At 40.1% G+C, this 14,330-nt stretch overlaps 1 protein-coding gene across 1 annotated transcript; it reads right to left on the reverse strand.

Annotated features, from left to right (window-relative positions):
* Positions 1–10,698: 10,698 nt before the first annotated feature.
* On the reverse strand, positions 10,699–11,265 carry LOC307165944 (odorant receptor 131-2-like; the record flags this gene model as incomplete). The annotated part of the gene is made up of 1 exon (XM_079884029.1): positions 10,699–11,265. A coding segment is annotated over one exon (567 nt), but the record flags the coding sequence as incomplete, so codon positions are not given.
* Between the last annotated feature and the right edge of the window lie 3,065 nt (positions 11,266–14,330).

Raw genomic sequence — 14,330 nt, forward strand, 5'->3', positions numbered from 1 at the left:
TCGACTACTTTGGACTTCAACCGAAAAACAGGATGTAAACAAAGGTATTTGCGCTGGCTTAAATAACATCATTTTTATACATTTCTTTCACATCTACTGCAGTCAGACTCACTCGTGTTCACTCAGAAGGAATCACTCACATTTTCTGTGCACTTGTAATGACACATCAAGGATGTTAAGAGGCTAAAAGCAGGTTTAGTACTTGCCCCATTGAAGTCAACAGGGTGCAAATTTTAAAAATAGAATAACTCGGTGTAGGCAACACCGATTTTTGTTGTTGTTCTCTGTATTGACAGCACTCCAAATGTACAAAAAAATGAGCTCAATGTTAAAATTGACCGGAGTTCTCCTTTAATGCAACAAAGAACATCCTTAGTAGTGCAGCAGATTAATGGCATATTTCGAGAGAATCGTTCAAATTGGTATAGAAGCATGAAATTTGGCACAGATACTCTCTAAGGGTCACTCTTTGGGAAAAAGGCGTTGGCCATCCAAAAATTCAACATGGCGGCCATTTTTCAAGGTGGCCGCTATTTCTGTCAAATGCTCATTATGTCAATCGTTCAAACAGTGATGTAGGCATAACATTTTGTGAAAATACTCTCTTCAGAATGTTTTTTTTGGAAAACGGTGTTTGTCCCTCAAAAATTCAAGATGGCAACCATTTTTCAAGATGGCCACCATTTTTCAAGATGGCCGCCATTTTTCTTGAATCCTTAATTTTTTTTTTTCAAATGGTGATGCTATCATGAAATTTGGTACAAATATTCTTAAAGGAACATTATCATGGAAAAAGATGTGTGCCACTCAAAAATTCAACATGGCGGCCATTTTTTCAAGATGGCCGCTATTTCTGTCAAATGCTCATTATGTCAATCGTTCAAACAGTGATGTAGGCATAACATTTTGTGAAAATACTCTCTTCAGAATGTTTTTTTTGGAAAACGGTGTTTGTCCCTCAAAAATTCAAGATGGCAACCATTTTTCAAGATGGCCGCCATTTTTCAAGATGGCCGCCATTTTTCTTGAATCCTTAATTTTTTTTTTCAAATGGTGATGCTATCATGAAATTTGGTACAAATATTCTTAAAGGAACATTATCATGGAAAAAGATGTGTGCCACTCAAAAATTCAAGATGGCGACCATTTTCAAGATGGCCACCATTTCTGTCAGAGCTCAATTTAATGTGTTAAGGAAGGTTTTGTTTAATAGAGTGAATGTCATTACACAACCAGGGCACACTGGTGACTTCACTGCTGTGGAACTCAGCATGGGATTCAGTGTCAGCTGATCTAGTTTTACTTTCACTGTAGTTCTTGACTAGTAGTAATAGTATAGCTAAGTTTAGTGTCCCAAATGCTTTCTAACAGCCCCTCATCAATTAGCTAGTAATAGATGTTTTTAGATAGCCGCACCTGAATTGACAGGTTGTGCCAGCGTGGGAGAGCCGAGCCAAGGGTAAGCGGGGCAATACATGACTTGTTCATGTATGCTTACCTGGAAGGTGTACAGATCACACGGGACTTAAATGGCACTGGATGAATGATCGGGCTAGGTGTAGGTGACCCGTACCTAGTTGTATCCCATACCTGAATGTGTACTATGTCTATGATTGAGGTGGTAAAAGGATAACCCCTCGGCCTTAATCAGACAACAAACCTCCAAAATGGCAAATGAAAATCCCATGTCAGCCAAGAGGCCAACTGATTGGATGAAATGTTGTCTTTGTCAGACAGACACAAAGGAACCCCTCCAATCACCACCTACCCATCGTTTCTCAACATGATGGCTATAAAATGATTGCCACCAACATTCCACTCTTTCACAAGTTGAACAAAATGTCAATGACCCTGGACCTGGAACGACTGGATGAAGGTGGTGGTATAGAAGCTACTTTGAGAAGGAACCAAGCGAAGTATCACTACAATTGTCGACTTCGGTTCAACAACACAAAGTTACTTCGTGCCCAGAAGCAACAATCCGATGCTCAATGTAGTGAGACAGATGAAGGCCAAACAAAGCATCGCAGAACCATGATGCAGAAAAGTCTAGATGATCAGGTTTGCTTTTTTTGTGATAACATATCTCCTGAATCTGACCTACATCAGGTAATGACACTGCAACTGAATGACAGACTACATGAATGTGCACAAACACTGAATGATGCTAAATTATTGTCTCAACTAAGTGGTGCTGATGCCATTGCACAGGAGCTGAAATACCATCATTTGTGTCTCATTCATCTTTACAACAGAGAGAAACTCCACCTCAGAAGGCTTGAGAAAGAGTCACAGAGTGAAATAATTCAACCAGCCATCTTTCTTATGGCTCTTTCTGAACTGGTCACCTATATTGTTGAAACCAGTCTTAATTCTGATGGTCCTTCCGCCTTCCCTCTCGCAGATACAGTGGGGAGAACAAGTATTTGATACACTGCTGATTTTGCAGGTTTTCCCACTTACAATCTAAAACGGAATCTAAAACAAAAATCCAGAAAATTACATTGTATGATTTTTAAGTCATTAATTTGCATTTTATTGCAAGACATAAGTATTTGATACATCAGAAAAGCAGAACTTAATATTTGGTACAGAAACCTTTGTTTGCAATTACAGAGATCATACATTTCCTGTAGTTCTTGATCAGGTTTGCACACACTGCAGCAGGGATTTTGGCCCACTCCTCCATACAGACCTTCTCCAGATCCTTCAGGTTTCGGGGCTGTCGCTGGGCAATACGGACTTTCAGCTCCTCCAAAGATCTTCTATTGGGTTCAAGTCTGGAGACTGGCTAGGCCACTCCAGGACCTTGAGATTCTTCTTACGGAGCCACTCCTTAGTTGCCCTGGCTGTGTGTTTCGGGTCGTTGTCCTGCTGGAAGACCCAGGCACGACCCATCTTCAATGCTCTTACTAAGGGAAGGAGGTTGTTGGCCAAGATCTCGCAATACATGGCCCCATCCATCCTCCCCTCAATACGGTGCAGTCGGCCTGTCCCCTTTGCAGAAAAGCATCCCCAAAGAATGATGTTTCCACCTCCATACTTCACGGTTGGGATGGTGTTCTTGGGGTTGTACTCATCCTTCTTCTTCCTCCAAACACGGCGAGTGGAGTTTAGACCAAAAAGCTCTATTTTTGTCTCATCAGACCACATGACCTTCTCCCATTCCTCCTCTGGATCATCCAGATGGTCATTGGCAAACTTCAGACGGGCCTGGACATGCTTCGGCTTGAGCAGGGGGACCTTGCGTGCACTGCAGGATTTTAATCCATGACGGCGTAGTGTGTTACTAATAGGGATCGACCGATATGGATTTTTTAGTGCCGATGCCGATACCGATTTTTTTTCATCGGCCTTAGCCGATGACCGATACGGGCTGCCGATTTTCTTGGGCCGATATTTGGAGCCGATACTGCTTTTGCTCACTCAGTTTACATCATAAAAATTACACATATATAATATATAATGATAACGACTGTTACAAGTCTCAATTAAGAAAGGAACATTTATTGAACTTAAAAAAAAAACAATATTTGACAAATATTAAAAACGTGAGGTAGAACAAGTAAAAAAAAAGTTCAGTGCTGAAAATACTGAAAAACATTTAAGCATAATTCAAATTCTGAAAATAAATTCTGAAAATAAATATTTAAGCATAATAAATAAAAAATTTGACTGAAACATGTTATTCTGTGTAGTTGTCTGATATATGTAATCGTGATCTCCATTTTAAACAAAACAAAAACGATTTTAAACCAAATAGATTCTAAGTTTATTATGAATTAGGGATCGCGTCTAAAACGTGTGGAAAGCACGGCCGCGCCACTTCTACAAGCGGTTGCGTCTGTTGTTGCTATGCAACCACGAACTGCTCTCTCCATGATGACGAGGAAGTAAGGATTAATTTATTTCTAGCCCTTTACAACTACATATATTTATGGAGATGAGAAATAAAAACCCGCCCTGTCCAGCTATGATCCGTTGTTCGGCCGAGCTTTCGATGTTGTCATGGAAAGGTCAGTTGTTTTTTTGTCACATGACCTGCGTGCGCTTGCGGCATTCTGAAAAGTTTAGATGTTTTCATCTCACCACGGCATAGGAGCGCCTGGACAAACGAGCACGCTGCATCGCATCGTGTCGCAACCGCGTCTCTTCTTTTATGACCGAACAACGTCGGCATTATTTAATCCTATGACCAGTGTTAGTAACAGCTGCCGTATGCATATGGATAGCCTCAAACTTAGCTATTTGCAGCTCCCTAAATACAATGACAAGTAGTTTTATAGATGAGGCATTTGCGTTTTCCATTTGGGCCCACAAATTTGCTTAGCTATAGTTGCACGCACATATAGAGCAACGTGTTTTCCAACACAGAGCTGCCTGTGGACGCCTGTCTGTAATTAATGCCGGGAAAAAAAACTATCGGCGAACACAGCAGCCACGTATCGGCCGATGCCGATACACGTCAAACCCGCAAATATCGGCCCGATTTATCGCCCGACCGATATATCGGTCGATCACTAGTTACTAATGGTTTTCTTTGAGACTGTCGTCCCTGCTCTCTTCAGGTCATTGACCAGGTTCTGCCGTGTAGTTTTGGGCTGATCCCTCACCTTCCTCATGATCATTGATGCCCCACGAGGTGAGATTTTGCATTGTGCCCCAGATGGAGGGAGATTGACCGTCATCTTGAACTTCTTCCATTTTCTAATAATTGCGCCAACAGTTGTTGCCTTCTCACCAAGCTGCTTGCCTATTGTCCTGTAGCCCATCCCAGCCTTAAGCAGGTCTACAATTTTATCCCTGATGTACTTACAAAGCTCTCTGGTCTTGGCCATTGTGGAGAGGTTAGAGTCTGTTTGATTGAGTGTGTGTACAGGTATACAGGTAACGAGTTCAAACAGATGCCGTTAATACAGGTAATGAGTGGAGAACCGGAGGGCTTCTTAAAGAAAAACTAACAGGTCTGTGAGAGTCGGAATTCTTACTGGTTGGTAGGTGATCAAATACTTATGTCATGCAATAAAATGCAAATTAATTATTTAAAAATCATACAATGTGATTTTCTGGATTTCCGTCTCTCACAGTTGAAGTGTACCTATGATAAAAATTACAGACCTCTACATACTTTGTAAGTAGGAAAACCTTCAAAATCAGCAGTGTATCCAATACTTGTTCTCCCCACTGTATGTGCAACCTGTACCAGCAGCGTATCCTTTTTTCTAACAGTGGCCCTTCCTCTCTGTGGACTACACCTTGCCGTGGTGGAGAGGCTTGTGTATGAACTCCATTGAACCTGAGAGCTATGCCGGCGGGGATTTTATATCCCTGGCAAGTTTAACTAAGCTGGACAGGTCAAAGAAGAGGAGGCAGACAAAGCAGACATTATAACTATTTGACAGAAATGGTGGCCATCTTGAAAATGGTGGCCATCCTGAATTTTTGAGTGGCACATACCTTTTTCCAAGAGAGTGTTCCTTGAAGAGTATTTCTGCCTAATTGTATGCTTGCATCACCATTTTAACAATTTAAATAATTAAGGCGAGACACTACGGGTGAATAGGGTAAAAATTATAACTAGCAGATATCACCATGAAACTTTCCCAGTTGATTACCTAAGATGAGAAAAAAATGTATTAAAAGTTTTCTGTAATTTAATGTTTAAATATGCAAATTAGGCAATATCTAATTAAATATGCGCTAATTTGTATATATTTAAAAAAAACGAAATCTGAGTATTGGATAAAGCCAGATTAAAAATTATTTTTTCATTGTGTTCACATATTAGATGGGGAAAAAATACAGAGGCATTTATGGATATCTACTTTTGTTATCCTGTAAATCATAATATACTGTCAATAGCCTTAAAAAATGATTTTCGCCATGTTTTTTGGAATAAAATGTTATATAAATCAGGCTAGGAATAATATATTTACAGATCCCTCTGTAAATGTCTTCATAATATAACTAGGTACAAGACTGGAAAGATTGGTGTATATAGGTGCTACTGAAGTGGAGATTTCAGACTTGGAGTATGAGAGAAAGGTCATTTTGAGAAAACGGGCTTTAAAGATTTATCATCAGCCAATGAGATTGCGCATTCAGCCCTTTTACTTTCACGATTGGTTGCTGATAAAAAGGAAATGACCATATTTGGATCCGACAGCATTGTACAGTGAAGAGAGAGCTTTCCAGCGGTGCCTGTGATGACAGAGAGCAGACAGAGATTGCGGATCGGCAGGAGGATTTACAACGACAACTTTTGTTGAATTTACGCGAAATCTACAGACGCAAACAGACAAAGTGTAGTAAAATAAAGAACTAAATGTGTATTTCGGACTTTTTTTCACCACAGTCTGAAAGCAGACATGTTATTGAAGACAAATATCCAAATATTTGCCTGCCATGTCTCACCTTAATATTCGACAGGAACAGTGGCCATCTTTAAAAATGGCGGCCATCTTGGATTTTTTGAGGGACAAGCATCTTTTTCTATTAACATGTCCTTTAGAGAGTATATTTGTATAAAATTGTATGCTTGGATCACTGTTTGAATAATTGATATAATAAGCATTGAATAGCAATGGCGGCCATTTTGAAAAATGGCCGCCATATTGAATTTTTGAGTGGCCAACGCCTTTTTCCAAAATAGTGGCCCATAGAGAGTATATGTGCCAAATTTCATGCTTCTATACCAAAGTGAACGATTTTTTTACTAATCTGCTGCACTATAGTAAGTATGCATTGTCTTAGTTGTCTTCAAAGAAACGTTTCTTGAGCATCAATTCAGCAAATTTGAATGATATAAATTATATATGAAATATCATTGGATTTATTTTGTTTTTGGCTTTGACAGGTTTAGCCAAATCCATGATTGTGATATAGTCTTATCATCAGTTAAATAAATATTAGTGAATATCCCAATAAGGCTGTAAAGTTGCATCACCTTGTCTTCACATCATCTTCATATCACACGGCTGTTCAAAAACAAACAAACAATTAACTCAATCCTTTCTGGAAAACTTACAAAAGGGAGCATCGGAAGAGGATAGAGAATCGAGTCTACTCTGCCTTGTTAGGGCTCTCAGGGTTTATTTAGAGAGTTCTGCCCCCTTCAGACAGTCAGAACAGCTCTTTGTATGTTTCGGCGGCCGCACCAAAGGGCTCCCGGTCACGAAGATTGTCACGATGGACAGTGGACGCTATCTCTTTAGCCGAGTTACAAACCCACAGATCCTGGCTCCTCAGCCATCTAGAATTCCTTGGGCTCAGGATCAACTTCTCCAAGAGTGTACTGTCCCCCAGCCAGCGTATAACCTCCCTGGGAACAGTTATCGACTCTGTTCAGATGAGAGCTTGGCTCATGCCAGACCGCGCTCTCTCCATTCAACAGCTAGCTGCTTAGTTCAAAGCGGGCTCTTACCTGCCCCTCAGAACATTTCAAAGGGCACTGGGCCTTATGGCCTCCGCATCGTCAGTACTCCAATTAGGCCTACTGCATATGCGTCCCCTTCAGTGCTGGCTGAAGCCCCGCGTCCCGGCTCATGTGTGGCGTTTCGGCCAACTACGCATCAGGTTAAACCATGGCTGTATCAAAGCCCTGGCCCCTTGGAAAGACACCAGCTGGAACCAGTCTGGTGTAAGCATGGGTCTAGTATCGAGGAGCAAGGTGATTTCGACCTAGGTTGGGGGGCCTCTACAAGGGCAAGCCAACCTCCGGCCTCTGGTCGAGCTCGGAGAAGCGCCTACATATCAACTGCCTCGAAATGAGAGCAGTCTTTCTAGCCTTAAAAACCTTCCTCCCGAACCTGGCGGGACACCACATCTTAGTCCGGACGGACAACATGGCAGTGGTGTCATATATAAATTGCCAGGGTAGTCTTAGGTCGAACAACCTATACACCATGGCCAAACAGCTCCTTTTATGGGCACACACTAACCTGCGCTCGCTAAGAGCAGCGCATGTACCGGGCATACTGAACCAGGGTGCAGATATGCTATTTCAAGACACTGTCCCCCCCCCCCGGGGAATGGTCTCTTCACCCTCAGAAAGTTCATTTAATTTGGAGTGTCTTCGGGAGGGCAGAGGTAGACCTCTTCGCCACAGAAGACAACTTTCACTGCCCAACATTCTTTTCAAAGAACAGGGATGCGCTGGCCCACGAATGGCCCAGCCATCCTCTTTACGCATTCGCTCTGGTCTCGATGCTCCCTCAGGTCATCAAACGGATCAGGGAGAACAAGTGTGCAGTCCTCTTAATAGCCCCTCTCTGGCACACCCAAACATGGTTCCCCGAGTTGATGCAGCTGCTAGAGACATCTCCCTCGCCTATGCCGCTGAGGAAGGACCTCTTCACGCAGGCGAACAGAACAGTCTGGAACCCCCGTCCCGACTTGTGGGACCTCTCGGACAGAGTCCTAAGCACTATCACCGAAGCTAGGGCTCCGTCAACGAGACACCTCTATGCCCTTAAGTGGTCAGTGTTCACCGGCAGGTGTGCAGCTCGGAACCTAGACCCCTACTCGTTTGAAGTACCACTGGTACTTTCTTTTCTTCAAGAGCTGCTGGACTTGGGTCCATACTCAAAGTATACGTGGTGGCCATAGCAGCCTTCCATGCTCCTGTGCCCAGCCAATCCTTCGAACGACCTAATTGTGCGCTTCCTCAAAGGGGCCAGGAGGCTTAACCCACCTCGACTCCAAAGTCGTCCTCAAACTAAGAAATGGCTATGTACCTAAGGTGCTCTCGACTCCGTTCAGAGCCCAGGTCATTTCGCTATTGGCCCTTCCCCTATCGGAAGATGATAGAGAATCAAGTCTACTCAGACTTTTTAGGGCTCTCAGAGTTTATTTAGAGGGTTCTGCCCCATTCAGACAGTCGGAACAGCTCTTTGTATGCTTCGGCGGCCGCACCAAAGGGCTCCCGGTCACGAAGATTGTCACGATGGACAGTGAACGCTATCTCTTTAGCCTACGCCTCAATGGGCCTTCAATGCCCTATAGGCATCGGGGCCCATTCCACAAGGGGCATGGCTTTTTCATGGGCATGGTTCAGTGGCGTACCAATTGAAGACATTTGTGCGGCGGCCGGTTGGTCTTCACCATCCACATTTGTAAGATTTTATAACTGGGAAGTGCCAGCTCTGCAGGCATGAGTCCTTTCTATCTAAACCTCTAGGTATCCTTTCGCGGGCTCCAATATTGGTCTGGTCCCCGTTGAATTTTGACTTTTAGTTCTACTATAAGCCTTGGGCTTCACAGCTCCAGACGGTAGTTCAGAGTGAATTCATCAGCTAATAGCACGTCATTTTGAAATGGGTTCCCATAGCGTCTAACAGACACAATACGAGTGAACCATTCTCGAAAGGGAACGTACTTGGTTACTAACTTAACCTCGGTTCCCTGAGCGTAACGGGAACGAGTATAACGTAGACGGCCGTGCTATTAAGCTTCACATTCAGGTACTGTCGCTTCAGTCGATTTAACCTGACTCCTATGGCGAAATGGGTGGCTTGTATAGTTAGCAGCCATGCCCATTTTGGCAGTTTTCGGCACACGCGAGGCGGGAAGCGTCCTGATAGGTTTGTGCGTTCTCGCTGCTTCGCCACACACACACACACACACACACACACACATGTGTGTGCACACTTTGAACATAGTGGTGGTTATTATAAATCACTTATGTAAAAAGAATTCATTACATTTAGTTATACATATCGGAAATTGTAAACAAGTTGTACGGAAATTGTCTATATAATCAATATCTATAGAAATCTATAGGTTTACCAAATGATTCATTGATTAACCATTAAGTTCAGTTGGATTAAATATTAGACAAATGTATTAAACTGAACGAGAAGAGATGCAAATAAAAAGTTTTATAGTAAGAGATTTATGAAAGGCAGTTACCGTGAATGAAACATTTATATAGATGAAACACTTATTTTGTGTTGTGAAAAGGATACTTGAGTCTGAGATTTTCCATGTAAAAGCTATGAAAATGGAAAAGGTTGAAACTGCAGATTTAAGTCATCTATTATATGTGTGTTTTCTTTTTCATAAAGAGACTTTTACTATTGACATTTTTTATGTCTTTAAAGTGCCACGTACAGCTGCCATGCATACACTCAAATATCATTTGCTTTTCACGTTATATGCTTTAATCAGTAATCACTGCATATGTAGATCAGTATATATTTATTAATTTCTTTCACACATGTCTATAAATCAGATTAATTCACAAATGTTGCTTTCTTTACAATATTGTGATGTAGTGAACCTTCATATGGATTTATCGGAAACTTTCGCCAAATTCTTTTTGGGTTGGAGAGTTTTTATCGTACTCCTCATCCCAAACATTGTGCACAGTAAGTATCTTTTCAGGTACTTACAAAATGTTTGATCTCTCACCCCATACACAATAGGACTGACAAACCTGGGCATTATCTGGATTACTAAATAATTAAAAAATCTCATCTCCAGAATAAGCATCGGAAACATTTCCGTCAGCAGCTTGTCCAGGAAGGGCCCGACAAACGTTAGCAAGCACATCAGAAGCTGGATCCCATGCAGGATGATGGTACTTCGAGCTTTGCCAGCATCCAAGCTTGTGGACTTTGCAACAAACATGATCTTTATGTAAGTATACACTATAGTGAGCCCAACAAATGCCAGGTAAATAATATACACAATATTTCTCTTCTCTATCATATATGGGTTATTGAACACATAATCTCTGAAGCAGAAGATATTGCTGTAGAAGAAGGTTCGTGGTTGTGTAGCCAACAGGACAAACAGGTCTGGTAGAGCCTGGATGGCATTCAGGCTCCAGATTAGGCCGATAAGGATGTATGTTTTATATACGGTACAGATCTGAGCATGACGTAAAGGGTTGCAGATAGCGATGTAGCGCTCTATAGCCATGGCAGCCAGGTTCAGTGGTGTGTTGAGCGTTGTGAATATAGCGGTCATCAATAGGACACAGCAGAAAGAGACATTGATAGTAAACACAATGTAGCTCAACACATGAAGAAGGACTGTAATAATCAGCTGAATCGTATCGTTGAACACCATATGAATGAAGAGAATGTACCGAGGGTTTCCGTTGAAGATCTCATGCTTGATGAAGGTGTGGATGAGCGTGCCGTTGATATAGTTGATGGAGATGCACAAACTAACCACTATCACATTCTTAGCCATCGCTGTGCTAAAGCTGTCCCGCAGGATTGTGGGTTGGGTGATGTTACCCACCAGTGAAACATTCATCTTTTAATAACACAACTTTCTGGAAAAAAATAGAGAACATGAAAGGTTAAACATTGTGTATCAATTTTACTAGAATGTCTAGATAGAACAATGTTATTCTCAATGTAAAATTCAATTGCTTCAGCAAATTAACATTAAATTGATCAAAGAGTCACATAAAGTTCAGATGTTTTTACAGTAATACCTCTGCAGACTTCCCAGCCTGTTATAAAAGAGTCTGGCGAAAAATCTCATTTTATATCATGTGATGCTCGTCTTGGTAATAGAAGTTGGTGTCTGCGCATGACTAACCTCATGTGACGTCAGAAGAGTAAAGCAAATATTTATTTTAAAGCAAAATGGCATGACCTCAGGAAAAACTTTTGACTTGAACATGAAGTCAAGTTTTGGTTACACTCTTAGCTTGTCTTAAAGGTACCTTAAGGGTACATATTGCTACTCAAATGCACCTTTTAGGGCTACATAAGGTACAAAGTTGTCCTCCTCCTGTCCCAGTGAGAAGCTGTTGTACCCCTAAAGGTGCACATTTTGCCCATTTTTTCTTCTTCCAGGAAGTTCTGTGATTGCAACATTGTGCTGCCAAAAAATATCTTTCTCCACTGACAGCCATTCAAAAGTAGCTGTATATTCTGCTAAAGACCAATGTTTGCAAGCAACATACAGGGAAAATAAAATGTGACAATAAGTCTCTAATTATAGAGAATAATGATCCCACTGTTTATCAAGGTTCCAAAGGTTTTCAAATGCAAACATTGAATATCATATTTCACATTTTAAAGTTTTATTTTGTTTAATGTAGTGATGTGGCATGCAAACACATTTTCATCTCAGTGCACTTTTAAATTTGCAGCCTGTCTGTGCAAATGGGTTTTTTAATATTCATACATTTTTATATATCATTCTTATATATTGATTAATGTAGGATTCTAAACTGGAAACCAGCCTACTCTTTGATTCTGATTCAATCTGTATAGTACAGTCACCATCAGCTCAGTGAGGCCTGGGAAAACCTAATACTCAAGCTCCTTTTGTCACAATATGCTGCAACTATCCTTTGGCCATATGAAAAATAATAAAGAAAAAATCAATTTGATGTGGCAAAGAAAGCACCATGATAAAGACCTTAAATATCTTTATTTCCTAAGATCTTTAAAATACATTTTTAACAATTTAGGGTGTGATATTACACTCTAGAAATGCTGGGTTGTTTTAACCCATGTTTGGGTCAGATATGGCCAAACCCAATTGTTGCTTTAAACATTAAACATTTTAAAAGGTTAATTTAAACCAGCAGTTGGGTTTGTCCATATTTGACCCAAATATGGGTTGAAACAACCCAGCATTTTTAGAGTGTAACATCCAGACCATCATGACCTTTGAACCTTTCTCTTATTGTAGTTTTTATAGATAAAAAAAAAACTAAAAACTAAACTTAAAATCAATGTAACCTCTGGAATTGTTTCTACTATCTATTATCACTACTGGAAAAATCATAATTAAAAGAAATAATTAATGCAACAAAGACCATCCCTGCAAATTATGCATTCAACTACTTGTCTTCAAGGAAACGTTTCTTGAGCATCAATTCAGCAAATTTGAATGATATAAATTATATATGAAATATCATTGGATTTATTTTGTTTTTGGCTTTGACCGGTTTAGCCAAATCCATGATTGTGATATAGTCTTATCATCAGTTAAATAAATATTAGTGAATATCCCAATAAGGCTGTAAAGTTGCATCACCTCGTCTTCACATCATCTTCATATCACACGGCTGTTCAAAAACAAACAAACAATTAACTCAATCCTTTCTGGAAAACTTTGACCTTTCCCTCAGCATGTGTTTGTGTTCCTAAAAAAGCCAATCATTCACAAAAGGGAGCATTGTTGGGATAACAAGACATTTGTCCTTTCAGCATCTGAGCTGCAGTGTGTTTGGGGTAATTAGCGCTTCCACTGAGACTAGCGGGAATCTCTGACATTTCACAACCTCCACTGAGTCTAGTCTGAGCAAGAGCGATGGCAGGAGAGACTCCAGCGTCTCACGCCCTTGAGATCCGCGGGCAAAAGGTCAAAGCAGTCAGGAACACTTGTTGTTCTGAAGCTTGTATTCCTGGGAGTGATTAGCACGTCTATGGGGAGATGCAGAAAAGATCATGGAACATAATAAGAGAGATTGTTTTAGACGTTTAAAGGTCTGTTGGCATCAAGAGAGATCCTGTTTTGAAATGTTAATGCTAAGGGTCTGATGTAAATGTTGATCAATCAGCAAATCTGAAAAAAAATTGAGAATGCATGTCATATTCAAGTAATAATAAACTTCATCGTATTTAAAAATGTGTCCTAAACAATTTTGACAATGAAGCCATGCTTAAAAACACTTTAATGCTACATAACATGTCAAACCAAGTGACAATTATTTTAAAGATAGATAACACAAGTTTACTTTACAAGAAAAATATTTCTGGAAAAAGACGGTAGATATACTTATAGAAATAAAAAAGTATAGTGGTGCTGTGTTTGTGAAGTTTCAAAATGTATTTGTGAAAGTGGTTTGATTTGGTTGCTCCTATTGAGACATTTGACCTCTTTTGACATCCCCTGATATAACCAGAGTATTATATTTAACACACATATATATATATATATATATATATATATATATATATATATATATATATATATATATATATATATAGGGTTAGGGTTATATGATCTTTTCTGCATCTTTTTTATTCTTTAGGAACACAAACATATATATATATATCAATTAAGTTATGAAACTTGTTCTATCTAAATACATCATTATACCTTTTTTATTTCCCAATGTGAAATAATACAAACACACTTTAATTGTTTTAAAAAAGAGTGTTATTAGGAAATATCCAAAAACATAGAAGAATTCACATATAAGAGCCTTATAATGGGGCTTTTTTGCAAATGTCTTGAAAACATAAAAACTGAGGTATCTTATCTGGATTCTGTATGTGTAAATTACATTTCAATAATAACAATAATAAAAAAAACTGCAATCTTAAGGGGCACTTGCACACACTACCCTG

The sequence above is a fragment of the Squalius cephalus genome (genome assembly GCF_949319135.1).
Source record: "Squalius cephalus genome assembly, chromosome: 10".
Lineage (NCBI taxonomy): Eukaryota > Metazoa > Chordata > Actinopteri > Cypriniformes > Leuciscidae > Squalius > Squalius cephalus.